This window comes from Tachypleus tridentatus, chromosome 10 (genome assembly GCF_004210375.1).
Source record: "Tachypleus tridentatus isolate NWPU-2018 chromosome 10, ASM421037v1, whole genome shotgun sequence".
Lineage (NCBI taxonomy): Eukaryota > Metazoa > Arthropoda > Merostomata > Xiphosura > Limulidae > Tachypleus > Tachypleus tridentatus.
Window position 1 is genome coordinate 14,631,329 of NC_134834.1, and position 20,176 is coordinate 14,651,504.

At 39.1% G+C, this 20,176-nt stretch overlaps 1 protein-coding gene across 7 annotated transcripts in view; it reads left to right on the top strand.

The window, feature by feature from the left end:
* LOC143228768 (fat-like cadherin-related tumor suppressor homolog) overlaps positions 1-20,176 on the top strand; it is a 218,393-nt gene that overhangs the window by 105,114 nt on the left and 93,103 nt on the right. For all 7 annotated transcript variants that reach the window (XM_076460102.1, XM_076460098.1, XM_076460097.1 and 4 more), the window contains one exon: positions 4,006-4,320. In XM_076460102.1, the coding sequence (XP_076316217.1) occupies positions 4,006-4,320 (315 nt within the window). The remainder of the gene's footprint in view (positions 1-4,005; positions 4,321-20,176) is intronic.

Consider the following 20,176-nt stretch of genomic DNA (forward strand, 5'->3'; position numbering starts at 1 on the left):
CACACCAAACATGCTCGCCCTTTCAGCCGTGGGGACGTTATAATGTGACGGTCAATCCCACTATTCGTTGGTAAAAGAGTAGCTCAAGAGTTGGCGGTGGGTGGTGATGACTAGCTGCCTTCCCTCTCGTCTTATACTACTAAATTAGGGACGGCTAGCACAGATAGCCCTCGTGTAGCTTTGTGCGAAATTCAAAACAAACAAACAAACTATCAGTTTTTAAACACGGTTTCTGGAAAACCGCTTATTTATCGAGTTGTTTGTAGCTCCACGACTTTATTGGATAAAGTCTAATTAAACATAAAATGTGGAGAGAAACGCCATCTGTGTGTGTATATTTATTATTTTTGACGTGTTTAAATATTTTTAATTAATCACATTGTATCCTAAATTGATTCACGTGTGTGAATAATATTATGGCCTTGTGCCTAATTTATTTTTCAGTAATATTCAGTGGGTCAACTGTTTATTGATTAAATACACACATACGTATGTGTTATTATGTGTATTTTTACATTTTTTGTTTGTTTTGGATATTCACGAAAAGGTATGAAGAGAACAGTTGCGCTAGACTAAAACGAAGGCAGCTAGACTACAGCACACTCCGCCAACCCCTGGACTACGAGGGTGTTAATCCTTGTTCTTAGAAGGCAGTCACGGCCCCGAAGTGTGCTGACCTTGTTTTGTTTTGTTTTTTACGGCAACGAGACGCGAAATAAATCTTCTGATTCACATTCCTTCACGCTAACTACCAAGCCACGCCCGGACCGTTTTATATAGAACGTGAATGTATTAAAACCAACATTTTTTTGGGGTCCTTACTCTGGTTCTCTGTATCGGCAAAAAAAAAACACACAAAACAATACGTTGACTCCTTTCTGTGATCTGTTTGAAACAAGTAATCTGACAATAAAGGCAGAACTGTATGTGTATCTCAGACGTGTGATGTCGAAATCAAAGAACTAAACCCGGGTGATACTGATAATTTTGACCAATCACAATCCGTAAAACCTAATTTGTATTCTCGACCATCAGGGCCGAGCTGGGTTCTATCGAAAAGCACCGGCACAAGGAGCAGTTATGAGGAGTGGTGACAAGTCGTCCAATAAGGAGTCGTGAAACTCCATTAGTGTAAGAAATATTGTTTTTTGTTTAGGAATCGGAAGCTAAATGAAAGAAAGGATTACAAGAGTAAATATTGTAAGTTTGGATAGCTGTTCCAATGATAACTCATTCAACTCCAAATATACACACTTTAGGCTCAAACTCAATGGAACGTTTTTGTATTATTCATACGTTTTTCTTGTACTTGCGGACGTTGCACGAATGAAAGATGGAAGCTAAGCCTTGTAGAGTCGTTATGTCGCATTACTGGCTCCTAACTTTCTATACGTCCTACTGAGCTTCCACCAATATCCATCTGAAAGGGCGTATTGTGTGCGCTCAGTGACCGGAACTTGAAGAGTAGACGTGAACCAGCTAGTTTCAAGTGGGAGTTCGAAACGTTCACTTGAGTGAGTTCAAATAACTGGGAAACAACACCGATATCTGACCACTGTTGTTATTCTCACTTTAACGAATCGTTGGTGTTTTTCTGCGACCACGAAGGATGGAAGAACTAAAGGCGTTTCATTAGAAGTGACGAGACTTCTCTGGTCTCATCACAACATTTCCTATGTTCAGAGCTAATTTTGCTCTGGCCAGAAATTACTTGGTTTGTTTTTTTGTATTTCGCGCAAAGCTACACGAAGACTATTTGCGCTAACCGTCCCTAATTTAGCAGTGTAAGACTAGAGGAAATGCAGCTAGTCATCATCACCCACCGCCAACTCTTAGGCTACTCTTATAACAACAAATAGTGGGATTCACCGTCACTTTATAATGTTCCCACGGCTGAAAGGGAGAGTATGTTTGATGTTGCGGGCATCTAGAAATTATTACAGTGGAAGAAATAAGTTTGTTCTTGTTTTCAGAGCGCAAGATTTAAATTTACCACATGAGTTATTTGGACCAGTTCGATTAATGGAACTTATGTTCACTCTAACTCTTATGAGATCTACGGAAACTAGCGAAAACAGTAATCAACATAAATATACTAACAGCATATGTAATAAAATATAGGAAAGTAGCAAAGAAACAATTAGTGTAGTGTTAAAAAACCGCTAGAAACTGGGTTTCGATACCCGTGGTGAACAGAGTACAGATGGCCTATTGTGTAGCTTTGTGCTTAATTTTAAACAAACAAAAAGTATAAAAATAATAGTAGTAAAATATTAAAAATGGCCTGAGAAGCATAAAAATAAATTAATACAAAAGTGACGGTAACGTATGTAACAAAATCTTAGAAAACTAGCAAAACAAAAAGCAGTAAAAATAACATCAGAATTGAAGTGGACATCTAATGACATCCAGGAAACTGGTCAGAAATGGTCATGACGAATTAGCATAGAAATAACAGTAGTGTTTGTAATATCATCCTACGAGCAAATTAATGTTTACAAAAAGTTTAGAAACAGAATTTATACAACTGTTTTTAAAGCAGTGAGTTAACTAAATATCAGAAAGCTATACTGACAGACCAAGGGCCCCGGCATGGCCAGGTGGTTAAGGCACTCGACTCGTAATCCGAGGGTCGCGGGTTCGAATTCCCATCACACCAAACATGCTCGCCCTTTCAGCTGTTTGGGCGTTATAATGTTACGATCAATCCCACTATTCGTTGGTCAAAAAGAGTAGCCCAAGAGTTGGCGGTGAGTGGTGATGACTAGTTGCCCTCTCTCTAGTCTTACACTTCAAAATTAGGGACGGCGAGCGCAGTTAGCTCTCGAGTAGCTTTGCGCGAAATTCATAAACATCATAAACAAACATTTATTTGTTTATTTTGGTACACTGGGGAATGTAACGGTATTGTTACATTCCCAAGGATGCTGTAATATTATTTCATTGTTTCAATCTTTTCCTTAAAGACGTATTTATATCATTATGCGAACACAGCAACGCCTGTTACATCCCAAAGATGTACTGACGTTGTCTGACTTTAACAATATAACGATAGTGTTATATGCCTGAGGGTATGACAGCGTTGTTAAGATCTGGAGGACATAACGATTTTGTTATACACATTTGATGATAGAGCTTTATTCATATACCCTACGAATATACAGGGTTTGCTGTATTAAATAATTATGCGCAAATATTTTCGTGAATCGCTCTGGACAGAACGTCATACATACCATAATAGTTTATTGGGAGGAGTTTTAACTTATGTTATTGTGGTACGGTTTAAAACTTTTAATTTTTGTTTTAAATTAAAAAAGCGAAATCACAAGATCTCGTTATAAAGTACAAAATTCGCCGTTTTTTCACTTGATTATTACTTAATGTGTAGTAATGCCATATTATTACTTAATGTGTAGTAATGCCACATTATTACTTAATATGTGGTAATGCCACATTATTACTTGATGTGTAGTAATGCCACATTATTACTTAATATGTGGTAATGCCACATTATTACTTGATGTGTAGTAATGCCACATTATTACTTAATATGTGGTAATGCCACATTATTACTTGATGTGTAGTAATGCCACATTATTACTTAATGTGTAGTAATGCCACATTATTACTTGATGTGTAGTAATGCCACATTATTACTTGATGTGTGGTAATGCCACATTATTACTTGATGTGTAGTAATGCCACAGATAATTAGAAGTATTACGATTAAATTATTTTTAACATTACTAAAGAAGTAAGTACTGTGTTAATGGAGTTTAGATGAATACCCTGTCGGTTTTCCTTAAAAGTGCCTCTTTAAGAGTAGTTACATTTATATCTGCCAAGAATAAACATGCCGATAGGGAACCAAAAAACGTAACATACTTTCTCTTCGAGGATCGCATTCGTATCATCCATTTTGGATATAATGGCTTAAATTTTAGAAATTGTTTTAACTGGTATCGATTTTCTTTAAAGTGTTTCAACTCCTGATTTTCTGTGCAGGCATAATACGGACTCGTGCTCCCCTGGACTATGAAAGTACTTCGAGTTACTGGCTGTCCATCTACGCTAGAGACTGGGGGACAGTTCCCCTCTGTGGTCGTATAGACGTCTATATAAAAGTTCTAAACGAAAATGACAACACACCCCTGACCAACGAGCCTGCCTACTATCCTAGTGTGACGGAGAACGCCGAACCCGGAACCTTTGTGGTCAAGTTGGACGCTTTTGACCAGGACTCTTCTACTGCTGAGGGTATCCGATATGAAATCGTTAGTGGTGACCCGCAAGGATTTTTTGATATCGACAGAACGACAGGTAATTGTTTCTAATTTGTACCATATTTTTAACTTGTAGACCACACCAAACCAGTCCACAAGCGAACGCAGTAGTATTTAAGTTATATGCTCAAAGAGGAGAGAAAGGGATTACTTGTTCACAACCAAATGAATTGGATGCTCGGAGATTCTCTTAGTTACTGTTTTAGGGATTTTATCAATGAGGATTTGGACTTTATTTGAAGGATCATATAGAGAAACTGCCTTTCTTAATTTTGTTTTGCATAAATTAACAGAAATCGAAATCAATCAAAATGTGTGTGCTGAAACAGAACCAGTTTATGTGAGAGGATTTTATTACTGTAAAGATATCTAAACCAAAACCAGATGTACAAGCTGACGTGTTTTATACTAGTCAAGGGCTTGTCATTTGTGGTTTAAAACAAATAATATAGTTGAAACATATTGTCATATGCAAGTTGTATTGTATCATTAATGACGGAAGTGATAAAAATGATTATCCGTGGTATTATGACGTCATATCGCATCTGATATCTCTAGTGTAATATATACTACTTGTGATTATGGTAAGTTTGACGTGTTAGTCCAGAAGACCGTATTTTCCATGGTACTTCTTCACTGTCTGTTCCTAGACAATATTACCTCAGCAAGGCCCGGCATGGCCAGGTGGGTTAAAGCGTGCGACTCTTAATCTGAGGGTCGCGGGTTCGCATCCCCGTCGCACCAAACATGCTCTCTTTTTCAGCCGTGGGGGCGTTATAATATGACGGTCAATCCCACTGTTCGTTGGTAAAAGAGTAGCCCAAGGGTTGGCGGTGGGTGGTGATGACTAGCTGCCTTATCTTTAGTCTTACACTGCTAAATTAGGGACGGCTAGCGCAGATAGCCCTCTTGTAGCTTTGCGGGCCAAACTATATTGTAACTTTCGAGTTAGTCATGAGTGTTAGTTGGTACTATACCATAAGAATCTACTTCTGAGTTTTGAAAAACGAAACATTTGTGTAGTTGATAGTTTGTTTAATACATAGAAGTAAAAAATAGCTAAACACAGCATAAAAAGTTTTAAAAAATACACACAAGGAGAAGAGGGCAAATGTTTGTTTGTAGTTAAGCACAAAACTAAAACAATGAGCCGTCTGTGCTGTATCCATCGGGTATATCGACACCCGGTTTTTACCGTTTTAAGCCTTGAAACTTAAACCTGTGGCATGGCCATGTGGTTCGGGCGTTTGGCTCGTAATCTGAGGAGCACGCGGATTCGAATCCCTGTCACACCAGACGTGTTTGCCGTTTCGGCTGTGGGTAAGTTATGCTATAACGCCCACTATTCGTTAGTAAAATAGTAGCCTAAGATTTGCCGGTGGATGGTGATGACTAGCTGCCTTCCCTCTGGTCTTACACTGCTAAATTAGGGACGGCTAGCACAGATAGCCCTCGTAAAACTTTGCGCGAAATAAAAATAGAGAAGAAACAAATTACATCTGTGTCGCTGTGTGAGGGGGTATGGTGGGTGAGCTTGTTGAGCTTTCAAAATGGAAAATAGAGGGGGGTATGGTGGGGTGAGTTTGTTGAGCTCTGAAAATGGAAAATAGAGGGGGTATGGTGGTGTGAGCTTGTTGAGCTTTCAAAATGGAAAATAGAGGGGTATGGTGGGGTGAGCTTGTTGAGCTTTCAAAGTGGAAAATAGAGGGGTATGGTGGGGTGAAACTTGTTGAGCTCAAAGTGGAAAATAGAGGGGTATGGTGGGGTGAAACTTGTTGAGCTTTCAAGTGGAAAATAGAGGGGTATGGTGGGGTGAGTTTGTTGAAACTCTGAAAATGGAAAATAGAGGGGTATATGGGTGTGAAACTTGATCAGCTTTCAAAATGGAAAAAGAGAGGGGTATAGTGGGGTGAGTTTATTGAGCTCTAAAATGGAAAAATAGAGGGGCATGGTGGTGTGAAACCTGTTGAGCTTTCAAAACGGAAAACAGAGGGGATATGGCGGGGTGAGCTTGTTGAGCTTTGAAAATAAAAACAGAGGTATGGTGGGGTAAACTTGTTGAGCTCTGAAAATGGAAAAATAGAGGGAGTATGGTGGGGTGAAACTTGTTGAGCTTTTGAAAATGGAAAACAGAGGGTATGGTGGGTGAAACTTGTTGAGCTCTGAAAATGAAAATAGAGGGCATGGGGGTGAGCCTTATTGAGCCTTGAAAATGGAAAACAGAGGGGTATAATGGGAGTGAGCTTGTTGAGCTCTGAAAATGGAAAAATAGAGGTGGGTATAGTGGTGTGAGCCTTATTGAGCTTTGAAAACGGAAAAATAGAGGGGTATGGTTAGGGTGAAACTTGTTGAAACTTTGAAAACGGAAAACAGAGGGGGGTATGGTGGTGTGAAACTTGTTGAGCTTTGAAAATGGAAAATAGAGGGGGCATGGTAAGGGTGAGTTATTGAGCTCTGAAAATGGAAAATAGAGGGGTATGGTGGTGAAACTTGTTGAGCTTTGAAAATAGAAAACAGAAAGAGAGTATGGTGGGGTGAAACTTGTTGAAACTCTGAAAATGAAAAACAGAGAGGTATAGTGGTGTGAACTGTTGAGCTTTGAAAATGGAAAATAGAGGGGTATAGTGGGTGTGAAACTTATTGAAACTTTGAAAATAAAAATAGAGGGGTATAGTGGTGTGAAACTTGTTGAAACTTTGAAAATGGAAAATAGAATTAGGTATGGTGGAGTGAAACTTGTTGAGCTTTGAAAATGGAAAATAGAGGGGTATGGTGGTGTGAGCTTGTTGAGCTTTGAAAATGGAAAATAGAGGGTATGGTGGGGTGAGTTTGTTGAGCTCTGAAAATGGAAAATAGAGGGGAGTATAGTGGTGTGAAACTTGTTGAGCTTTGAAAATAGAAAATAGAGGGGTATGGTGGGAGTGAGCTTGTTGAAACTTTAAAATGGAAAATAGAGGGTATGGTGGGGTGAAACTTGTTGAGCTTTAAAAACAGAAAATAGAGGGTATGGTGGGGTGAGCCTGTTGAGCTCTGAAAAAAACAGAGGGTATGGTGGGTGAGCCTTGTTGAGCTTTAAAATGGAAAAATAGAGGGGTATAATTAAATTGAAAACTTGTTGAGCTCTGAAAATGGAAAATAGAGGGTATAGTGGTGTGAAACTTATTGAAACTTTGAAAATGGAAAATAGAGGGTATAGTGGAGTGAAGTTGTTGAGCTCTGAAAATGGAAAATAGAGGGGTATAATTGGTGTGAAACTTGTTGAGCTTTGAAAATGGAAAATAGAAGGGGTATGGTGGGGTGAAACTTGTTGAGCCTTGAAAATGGAAAATAGAGGGGGCATGGAAGTGAAACTTATTGAGCTTTGAAAATGGAAAATAGAGGGAGTATAGTGGTGTGAGCCTTATTGAGCTTTGAAAACGGAAAATAGAGGTGGATATGGTGGGAAGTGAGCTTGTTGAAACTTGAAAACGGAAAATAGAGGGCATATGGTGGTGTGAAACTGATCAACTCTCAAAAACGGAAAACAGAGGGTATAGTGGGGTGAGTTTGTTGAGCTCTGAAAATGGAAAATAGAGGGCATGGTGGTGTGAGCCTTGTTGAGCTTTGAAAATGGAAAATAGAGGGGTATAATGGGGTGAAACTTGTTGAGCTTTGAAAATGGAAAATAGAGGGTATGGTTGGGGTGAAACTTGTTGAGCTTTGAAAATAGAAAATAGAGGGGTATGGTGGGGTGAGCTTGTTGAGCTCTGAAAATGGAAAAATAGAGGGGTATGGTGGGGTGAGAAACTTATTGAGCTTTGAAAATGGAAAAATAGAGGGGTATAATGGGGGTAGCCTTATTGAGCTTTGAAAACGGAAAATAGAGGGGGGTATGGTGTGAGCCTTATTGAAAACTTTGAAAACGGAAAACAGAGGGCATGGTGGGAGTAAAGTTGTTGAAACTCTAAAACGGAAAACAGAGGAGTATAGTGGTATGAGCTTATTGAGCTTTGAAAACGGAAAACAGAAGAAGAGCATATAATTAGAGTGAAACTTATTGAGCTTGAAAACGGAAAAAGAGAGGGCAGTATAGTGGGGTGAAACTTGTTGAGCTTTGAAAACGGAAAAATAGAGGGGAGTATAGTGGTGTGAAACTTGTTGAGCCTTTAAAATAAATAGAGGGGCCATAATTAGGGAGTTGTTGAGCCTGAAAAAATGGAAAACAGAGGGCATGGTGGTGTTGAAGTTTATTGAAAACGGAAAAATAGAAGGGAGTATGGTGGTGTAAAACTTATTGAGCTTTGAAAATAAAAAAAGGGTAGGAGTATGGTAAATTGAGTTTGTTGAGCTTTGAAAATAGAAAAAGAGAGGGGCATGGTGTAAGAGTTTGTTGAGCTCTGAAAATGGAAAACAGAGGGGTATAGTGGTGTGAAACTTATTGAAACTTTGAAAACGGAAAATAGAGGGGTATGGTGGTGTGAGTTGTTTGAAACTCTGAAAACGGAAAATAGAGGGAGTATGGTGGTGTGAGCCTTATTGAGCTTTCAAAACGGAAAACAGAAGAAGCATATAGTGGTGTGAGCTTGTTGAGCCTTTGAAAATGGAAAATAGAAGAGGGGTATAATGGGGTGAGTTTGTTGAGCTTTGAAAATGGAAAATAGAGGGGTATGGTGGTGTCAGCTTGTTGAGCTCTGAAAATGGAAAATAGAGGGGGGTATGGTGGGGTGAGTTTGTTGAGCTTTGAAAATGGAAAATAGAGGGGGGTATGGTGGTGTCAGCTTGTTGAGCTCTGAAAATGGAAAATAGAGGGGGGTATGGTGGGGTGAGCTTGTTGAGCTCTGAAAATGGAAAATAGAGGGGGGTATGGTGGGGTGAGCTTGTTGAGCTTTGAAAATGGAAAATAGAGGGGTATGGTGGTGTCAGCTTGTTGAGCTCTGAAAATGGAAAATAGAGGGGGTATGGTGGGGTGAGTTTGTTGAGCTTTGAAAATGGAAAATATATTGTAATTGCCCAAACCTAAGCAAAAAGAAAGTTGTTGGTGTCCGGTTGGTCAACAACACGGGAAGTGGGTCATAAACAAACCGAAAAAAAAAGTCAGTTATGTTATTGTGGCTTTCCGCCAGTTAAATTTTTCTTCATGAAAATCACGTCACGACATTAAAAATAGTCATGACAAGGAACCAGTAATGAGAGAGACGGCATTGGAAGTTTGTTTGTTTGTTTTTCTGTGAAGGATTTCCAAACTGACTCACTTGAAGTGGGAAATTATGTTATTTGCCAAGAAAATTGTCAGTTTATTAGAAGAGACTCCTTGTGGTTGTAGCTATCTAGCTGGTCTTGTTTGCTTTCTCTTGTAGAAGTAACATTATTTTTCATATTGACTTAATGCCACACGAAGGTGACCTGCACGAGTCTCCCCTAATTTTTAACTCGTTGATTAGAGAGAATGGATCCACTGTCAAACCTTGAAATACTCTGATCGAATAGTAGCAAAAATCTCAGTAGTAATATATTTCTATAGCTGTATCGAGTTAGCAAAAATCTCAGTGGTAAGATATTTCTATAGCTGTATAGAGTTAGCAAAAATCTCAGTTGTAATATATTTCTATAGCTGTATCGAGTTAGAAAAAATCTCAGTAGTAAGACATTTCTATAGCTGTATCGAGTTAGCAAAAATTTCAGTATCAATATGTTTCTATATCTGTATAGGCTTAGTAAAAACCTCAATAGCAAGATGTTCCAACAATTGTCTAAAATTAATAGGCTTTTCTGATTAACATTTAATTACTTCGAGACTGAAACTGAAAAGAAACAAATTACATGACGAAGTAAATTCTATGGTGTCGGGAAGTTAAGACATTTGTTAAGATAACATCCGATATGTGCGACTGATACGGGAAGTTAAGACATTTGTTGAGATAGCATCCGATATGTGCGACTGATACGGGAAGTTAAGACATTTGTTAAGATAACATCCGATATGTGCGACTGATACGGGAAGTTAAGACATTTGTTAAGATAACCAATATGTGCGAACTGAAGCTGGTAATGGTTTGAATGCATCAACAGTTGCGCACCCTTGACGTTAAAATTTGTATTACAGCAAAGCCACATTTGGCTTATCTTCTGCGTCCACTACGGGATCGTATCCCTGGATTTTAACGTTCTAAGTCTATAAACTCACCACTGTCACATCGGGAGGTCTGTTGTTAATGTTTTACTATCGTGAACTTGAGTTGTCGAAAGAAATTCGTTAGAAACATAAACGTATATTTTATTTTTATCAAAGTTATTTTTACACACAAGAAACAATTGCCGTCCTGATGAATATTTTAAAGTTTGTGCCAGAACTGAGGCTTTCTGTTACGTGTAGAAAGAAAACCGCTGGTACTTTCATTCTAACTTTCAGCGTGTTTGTTAGTCGTGCCAGTTGAGCATGTTGGACTGCTCTGTGAAGCGGTTCGAGCATCAAATATTGTAGTAACGTTTGTTTGATAGTCGTGCCAGTTGAGCATGTTGGACTGCTCTGTGAAGAAGTTCGAACTTCAAATATTGTAGTAACGTTATTACGAGAATCCACCCAGGTCCTAAACCAGTGTATGACGAAACCTAGTGATTATCATGCTACAACTGAAACGCTCCCGGTAGCTTGGTATTTAGGCTTAAGGACTCGCAACGGTAAAACGAGAGGTTAACTCCCTGCAATGGGTTAGCCTATTGTACAATTTAGTGTTTTAACAAAAATGTGTAAAGAAATATAGAAGTAGCTTAAAAATAAATCAGTGAATAAACTGAAATAAGCCGAAATGGTTAATTAATATGGACTGCCGATCAAAGAAAGTTACCAAACCAGATCGGAACTAAAATTCAACCTGCTATTAGTAATAGGTATAACTAGTTGAAGAAACAAAACAAGATGGTGGTTAGTTGCTCTATTTAGAGGACATGGTTTCAAATATCAGTTACCTCCAACGATAACATATTATAAACATAGGGATGTGGGTACAGAATTACAAAGAAAACACAATAACACAGTTTGAGTACCATACTAATAACAGATAACAAGGGTTAGCTCATATTTACTTTATTCTATGTTATTTTTCGTGTCTTCTTCTTCCTCTTTCGTGTCAGATCCTTTGTTTCAAAACATCTCTATCCACTATTTGTTCAAATTCTGGCCCGGCATGGCCAAGCGTGTTAAGGCGTTCGACTCGTAATTTGAGGGTCGCGGGTTCGAATCCCCGTCGCGTCAAACATGCTCGCCCTTTCAGCCGTGGGGGCGTTATAATGTTACGGTCAATCCCACTATTCGTTGGTAAAAGAGTAGCCCAAGAGTTGGCGGTGGGTGGTGATGGCTATCTGCTTTTCCTCTAGGCTTACACCGATAAATTAGGGACGGCTAGCACAGATAGCCCTCGAGTAGCTTTGCGCGAAATTCAAAACAAACAAACATCTAGAGAACCGTTTACCAAACTTTTCGATACCGAGGACCGACTCGCTTCGCCTCTGAATTGTCGCAGATGGCTAAAATACAAGTACACTATGATTTATGTGTAAACATGTCTTCAGTTTTCATCTTACTTGTACGTGTTGGATCCCTCGAACCCGTGATTATGCCGGACTGGTTGCTGAGAAATACTGATGTCGGGTGATAGATTGCGTTAATAAAACATATTAGTAAACTACAGAGTCTTGGTTTGTAAATGAAACGAGGAAATTGAGGTCTAAGGTGAGAGAGGTATACAAGGCTCAGGAGGTCAGAAGCCTAAGGTCACGAGAGACGAAAATTAGTAATGCTAGCGAAATGTAACTCTGTGTAGCGACCAGAGGTTTAAGTCGTGGTGGAAGAGATGTCTTAAGTTCTAGGATACGAGTGAATTGAGGCTGTACATGTGACATGTTATCAAACCAAGGCTGCTACAGCACTTGTTACACTCTTTTAATGTGCATGTTGTATCCTAGGACTATTAGACTATTAAATATGTGGGTGATGTTTAATGACACCACTAGCCTTGTTTTTTGTGTTTTTAATGCGACCATTGAGAATTAGTTGGGTGTCATTCGGGTTTTAGGCTTATGACAATGTAGCTTCTTAAAGATGGTCTTCATGAAACAACTCCAAGTGTTAACATTTTATTTCTTCACGTAGTTTGTAAATGTTGAATTTTCTAAGACATCACAAATGGTGAAACCGCAGGCAGGTTTAAGTAAACAAACCAACCTTCTTGAGCCAATTGACAAGCGTACTCGAGTAAGACCTTACCCACAAAGAGTACTAGAATGTCAAGTGGCCAGTGCAGTTTGATAAAACTGATAGGTGGACCACCATCATGCCACCCCGCTTCTTATTGTCTATTGTAACTTAGACTTTACGTGGTTACGATCGGGTGTTATAGATTTATGTCACGGTAAACATTTTCTTATATGTTTTCTCCAAGTTACAGTTTTTACAGTGGAAAAATAAAATAATATATATATATATATATCAGTAAGCAGCCCGAAAACGTTCTTTTGTATCTGTAAACAAAATGTCTGTTTGTCTGTTGTTCTTTGAAGTTAAGCACAATGCTACACAATGGCCTATATGTGCTCTGCCCACCACAGGTATCGAAACCCAGTTTGTAGCACCGTAAGTCCACAGATATGTCGCAGTGCCTCTGGGGAGGCGTGTATATCTAAATGAAGTGAACATAAATCAGAACGAACTATTTTCTCTTGGGCGTAATGTTACAGCTATCGCGGAATTGATCTTTGCTTCCTCACAGTAAAGAACAACTCAGAATTCTTCACGTTGCGATATAATGCTGTATTTGCGCATGCGCCGTAAGAATGTCGGAGACACAGATCTCCTAATTTCAAGCTAAGGCATTAATAATACTAAAGGTTTGCTTGTTTGCTATCAAACACAAAGCTACACACACACTGCAGTATGTACTGTGCCCTTCGTGGGTATCGAACCCAACTCTTTAGCGTTATAGACTCTCTGACTTACCATCGAGCCACTGAGGTGAATTATTTTATTTGTATGTTCGCTGTTAAACGCAAAATAATTTCTATATTTATATATCTTTTGGATTAATCCATTCCAACAAAAGAAAAAACAATTTTTTTTTGAACTTTGAACTTTTTTAAGTTCCAGGATTAATGTAACCAACGTTCATTCGGTAGTGGTAGTAACTCCATATATAGACTACGTCATCCCACTTGTTTATTCGTATGCAACTCTTTTTCTCCATCGAAACAGAAGCAAAATATTCTCACCACTGAACTAAATTACTGATTTACTGTAAGGAACTGACCAAGTTAAGCCTAACTCGTGTTTTATATGCGACTCAAATTGTGTTTCTTTAACTTTCAAGAAGGTTCTTTTAGACAAAGTAACGTCTATTACGATCCGCTGAAGTCACCTGTGGTTAAACAAAATCGTATACTTCTAGAAAGTTTCAGATTAAAAACATAACGTACGACAATTCTGTCCTAAACCGTGTCGTGGTCAAGAATTTACTGACGCATTATTCTAGAAAATAGTAAAGTTTGAAAAGGAATATTTCTAAATTTGTGTTATTATTAACATAACTCGGTACTTGTAGAAACTTCCGGCATCTGTGTATGGTGTCAGGCTATTAACCTTATGTTCCATGGTTTTCGTCTCATTGTCGCTTTGGAGTCGTTAGTGCGTTATAAGAGTGACGGTCAGTTCCATTTTATCGGTTTGTCAAGATTAGCCTAAGAGCTAGCAGTGGGTGGTATTGGTTAGTTGCTTTTCCTTCTAGTCTATCACTTCAAAATTAGGAACAGTCAGCGATTTTTAAAAATAATCTAAGCCAGTCTCTGTGTGACATGTATATAAAATGTGTATGGTTGTTATGAAACCTTACATATTTACCGTAGGTTAAAAAAAAATTATAAATTCTCCAACTCGAGCCGTCTTTATAGGTGAACCTTTCATGTCAGAAAAAAAAACGCTCGGGTTATAGAGTAGTAATGGAATAGTTTCTAATAAAAATGGCACCGATAATAATGTATTGGTGTCTGATGAAAGTTGCATCAGTAATAACGTATTGTTGTCTGATTAAAGTGGCACAGTTGGTAATGTGTTGGTTTCTGATAAAAGTGGCACAGTTGCTAATGTGTTGGTGCCTGATTAAAGTGGCACAGTTGGTAATGTGTTGGTGTCTGATAAAAGTGGCACAGTTGGTAATGTGTTCGTGTTTCATAAAAGTGGCACAGTTGGTAATGTGTTGGTGTCTGATAAAAGTGGCACAGTTGGTAATGTGTTGGTGTCTGATAAAAGTGGCACAGTTGGTAATGTGTTCGTGTTTCATAAAAGTGGCACAGTTGGTAATGTGTTGGTGTCTGATAAAAGTGGCACAGTTGGTAATGTGTTCGTGTTTCATAAAAGTGGCACAGTTGATAATAATAAAAAGGCCCCCCAGTGGCTCAGCAGTATGTTTGCTGACTTGCAACGCTAAAATCCGGGTTTCGATTCCCATGGTGGGCAGAGCACAGATAGCCCATTGAGTAGCTTTGTGCTTAATTCAAAACAACAATAAAAAATTGAGAAAATAATTGTGTGAAAATCGTAAAGTTTAGTGTTTTCTTTCCTTCTGAATTAAATGGTGTCACACTTGATGTGTCATCCTTCTTTATTTATTAAAATGTAACATCGGATGCAGCATTAATTTGTAGGGGGAGACTTGAAAAGCACTCGCTGTTGAAAGATGGTGAGAGAATTTTTGGTTTTAAATGTAACAGTCGTTATTTTTGTTTCAGCGAAAAAAATACACAGTTTGTGTTCTATTGACCTTGACGAATCGAACACCGGTTTTTAGCGTCGTATGTCTGTGAAGGGAATGGACTGGGAGAGAGAATATGGTGGATTGTATTAACCACAATCAGTTTAACACACAACGGATATAGTCGTGAAATGAATTTGGGATTCTGCCTTTAGATCAAAAGAAATTCGTAGAAGTTTCTAGATTTCAGTGATAATTAAGGTAGAAATAAACATTGAGTGATGAGGAATGTTCAAAAAATATTGAAATGTTGCCAAACGTTGAAGAGAGAGAAGGAAAAAATACGGGCATAATTTGACCTATGTGGTTTATTAGTGTTCTAGTGTTGGCTGTTGGATATTGTTTGTAACACTGAAAGTCCTGAAGGTGGCCAGTAAAAAACACGTTTTAAACATTCAAAACAAAGGTTCAATAGTAGTGTTAAGGTCGTCTTTTACCACATTGTATCTTTTATTCTTTAGTTATGTAAATTACAAAGATCATAAATAAAGCAATAAGTAAAGCAGTAGAACCATAGCGTGTACGTCACACTTGACTAGAAGTAGTAAAGCAGTAGAACCATAGCGTGTACATCACACTGACTAGAAGTAGTAAAGCAGTAGAACCATAACGTGTACATCACACTGACTAGAAGTAGTAAAGCTGTAGAACCATAGCGTGTACGTCACACTGACTAGAAGTAGTAAAGCAGTAGAACCATAGCGTGTACATTACACTGACTAGAAGTAGTAAAGCAGTAGAACCATAGCGTGTACATTACACTGACTAGAAGTAGTAAAGCTGTAGAACCATAGCGTGTACATCACACTGACTAGAAGTAGTAAAGCAGTAGAACCATAGCGTGTACATCACACTGACTAGAAGTAGTAAAGCAGTAGAACCATAGCGTGTACATCACACTAACTAGAAGTAGTAAAGCAGTAGAACCATAGCGTGTACATCACACTAACTAGAAGTAGTAAAACAGTAGAACCATAACGTGTACATCACACTGACTAGAAGTAGTAAAACAGTAGAACCATAACGTGTACATCACACTGACTAGAAGTAGTAAAGCAGTAGAACCATAGCGTGTACATCACACTGACTAGAAGTAGTAAAGCAGTAGAACCATAGCGTGTACATCACACTGACTAGAAGTAGTAAAGCAGTAGAACCATAGCGTGTACATCACACTGACTAGAAGTAGTAAAGCAGTAGAACCATAGCGTGTACCTCACACTGACTAGAAGTAGTAAAGCAGTAGAACCATAGCGTGTACATCACACTGACTAGAAGTAGTAAAGCAGTAGAACCATAGCGTGTACATCACACTGACTAGAAGTAGTAAAACAGTAGAACCATAGCGTGTACATCACACTGACTAGAAGTAGTAAAGCAGTAGAACCATAGCGTGTACCTCACACTGACTAGAAGTAGTAAAGCAGTAGAACCATAGCGTGTACATCACACTGACTAGAAGTAGTAAAGCAGTAGAACCATAACGTGTACATCACACTGACTAGAAGTAGTAAAGCAGTAGAACCATAACGTGTACATCACACTGACTAGAAGTAGTAAAGCAGTAGAACCATAACGTGTACATCACACTGACTAGAAGTAGTAAAGCAGTAGAACCATAGCGTGTACATCACACTGACTAGAAGTAGTAAAGCAGTAGAACCATAGCGTGTACATCACACTGACTAGAAGTAGTAAAGCTGTAGAACCATAGCGTGTACATCACACTGACTAGAAGTAGTAAAGCAGTAGAACCATAGCGTGTACCTCACACTGACTAGAAGTAGTAAAAGCAGTAGAACCATAGCGTGTACGTCACACTGACTAGAAGTAGTAAAGCAGTAGAACCATAGCGTGTACATCACACTGACTAGAAGTAGTAAAGCAGTAGAACCATAGCGTGTACCTCACACTGACTAGAAGTAGTAAAGCAGTAGAACCATAGCGTGTACATCACACTGACTAGAAGTAGTAAAGCTGTAGAACCATAGCGTGTACATCACACTGACTAGAAGTAGTAAAGCAGTAGAACCATAGCGTGTACCTCACACTGACTAGAAGTAGTAAAGCAGTAGAACCATAGCGTGTACGTCACACTGACTAGAAGTAGTAAAGCAGTAGAACCATAGCGTGTACATCACACTGACTAGAAGTAGTAAAGCAGTAGAACCATAGCGTGTACATCACACTGACTAGAAGTAGTAAAACAGTAGAACCATAGCGTGTACATCACACTGACTAGAAGTAGTAAAGCAGTAGAACCATAGCGTGTACCTCACACTGACTAGAAGTAGTAAAGCAGTAGAACCATAGCGTGTACCTCACACTGACTAGAAGTAGTAAAGCAGTAGAACCATAGCGTGTACATCACACTGACTAGAAGTAGTAAAGCAGTAGAACCATAACGTGTACATCACACTGACTAGAAGTAGTAAAGCAGTAGAACCATAACGTGTACATCACACTGACTAGAAGTAGTAAAGCAGTAGAACCATAGCGTGTACATCACACTGACTAGAAGTAGTAAAGCAGTAGAACCATAGCGTGTACATCACACTGACTAGAAGTAGTAAAGCTGTAGAACCATAGCGTGTACATCACACTGACTAGAAGTAGTAAAGCAGTAGAACCATAGCGTGTACCTCACACTGACTAGAAGTAGTAAAGCAGTAGAACCATAGCGTGTACGTCACACTGACTAGAAGTAGTAAAGCAGTAGAACCATAGCGTGTACATCACACTGACTAGAAGTAGTAAAGCAGTAGAACCATAGCGTGTACCTCACACTGACTAGAAGTAGTAAAGCAGTAGAACCATAGCGTACGTCACACTGACTAGAAGTAGTAAAGCAGTAGAACCATAGCGTGTACATCACACTGACTAGAAGTAGTAAAGCAGTAGAACCATAGCGTGTACATCACACTGACTAGAAGTAGTAAAGCAGTAGAACCATAGCGTGTACATCACACTGACTAGAAGTAGTAAAGCAGTAGAACCATAGCGTGTACATCACACTGACTAGAAGTAGTAAAGCAGTAGAACCATAGCGTGTACATCACACTGACTAGAAGTAGTAAAGCAGTAGAACCATAGCGTGTACATCACACTGACTAGAAGTAGTAAAGCAGTAGAACCATAGCGTGTACATCACACTGACTAGAAGTAGTAAAGCAGTAGAACCATAGCGTGTACATCACACTGACTAGAAGTAGTAAAGCAGTAGAACCATAGCGTGTACGTCACACTTGACTAGAAGTAGTAAAGCAGTAGAACCATAGCGTGTACATCACACTGACTAGAAGTAGTAAAGCAGTAGAACCATAACGTGTACATCACACTGACTAGAAGTAGTAAAGCTGTAGAACCATAGCGTGTACATCACACTAACTAGAAGTAGTAAAACAGTAGAACCATAACGTGTACATCACACTGACTAGAAGTAGTAAAGCAGTAGAACCATAGCGTGTACATCACACTGACTAGAAGTAGTAAAGCAGTAGAACCATAGCGTGTACGTCACACTGACTAGAAGTAGTAAAGCAGTAGAACCATAGCGTGTACGTCACACTGACTAGAAGTAGTAAAGCAGTAGAACCATAGCGTGTACGTCACACTGACTAGAAGTAGTAAAGCAGTAGAACCATAGCGTGTACGTCACACTGACTAGAAGTAGTAAAGCAGTAGAACCATAGCGTGTACGTCACACTGACTAGAAGTAGTAAAGCAGTAGAACCATAGCGTGTACATCACACTGACTAGAAGTAGTAAAGCAGTAGAACCATAGCGTGTACGTCACACTGACTAGAAGTAGTAAAGCAGTAGAACCATAACGTGTACGTCACACTGACTAGAAGTAGTAAAGCAGTAGAACCATAGCGTGTACATCACACTGACTAGAAGTAGTAAAGCAGTAGAACCATAGCGTGTACGTCACACTGACTAGAAGTAGTAAAGCAGTAGAACCATAACGTGTACATCACACTGACTAGAAGTAGTAAAGCAGTAGAACCATAGCGTGTACATCACACTGACTAGAAGTAGTAAAGCAGTAGAACCATAGCGTGTACGTCACACTGACTAGAAGTAGTAAAGCAGTAGAACCATAGCGTGTACATCACACTGACTAGAAGTAGTAAAGCAGTAGAACCATAGCGTGTACATCACACTGACTAGAAGTAGTAAAGCAGTAGAACCATAGCGTGTACATCACACTCACTAGAAGTAGTAAAGCAGTAGAACCATAGCGTGTACGTCACACTCACTAGAAGTAGTAAAGCAGTAGAACCATAGCGTGTACATCACACTGACTAGAAGTAGTAAAGCAGTAGAACCATAGCGTGTACATCACACTGACTAGAAGTAGTAAAGCAGTAGAACCATAGCGTGTACATCACACTGACTAGAAGTAGTAAAGCAGTAGAACCATAACGTGTACATCACACTGACTAGAAGTAGTAAAGCAGTAGAACCATAGCGTGTACATCACACTGACTAGAAGTAGTAAAGCAGTAGAACCATAGCGTGTACATCACACTGACTAGAAGTAGTAAAGCAGTAGAACCATAGCGTGTACATCACACTGACTAGAAGTAGTAAAGCAGTAGAACCATAGCGTGTACATCACACTGACTAGAAGTAGTAAAGCAGTAGAACCATAGCGTGTACATCACACTGACTAGAAGTAGTAAAGCAGTAGAACCATAGCGTGTACATCACACTGACTAGAAGTAGTAAAGCAGTAGAACCATAGCGTGTACATCACACTGACTAGAAGTAGTAAAGCAGTAGAACCATAGCGTGTACATCACACTGACTAGAAGTAGTAAAACAGTAGAACCATAACGTGTACATCACACTCACTAGAAGTAGTAAAGCAGTAGAACCATAACGTGTACATCACACTGACTAGAAGTAGTAAAGCAGTAGAACCATAGCGTGTACATCACACTGACTAGAAGTAGTAAAGCAGTAGAACCATAGCGTGTACATCACACTGACTAGAAGTAGTAAAGCAGTAGAACCATAGCGTGTACGTCACACTGACTAGAAGTAGTAAAACAGTAGAACCATAGCGTGTACGTCACACTGACTAGAAGTAGTAAAACAGTAGAACCATAG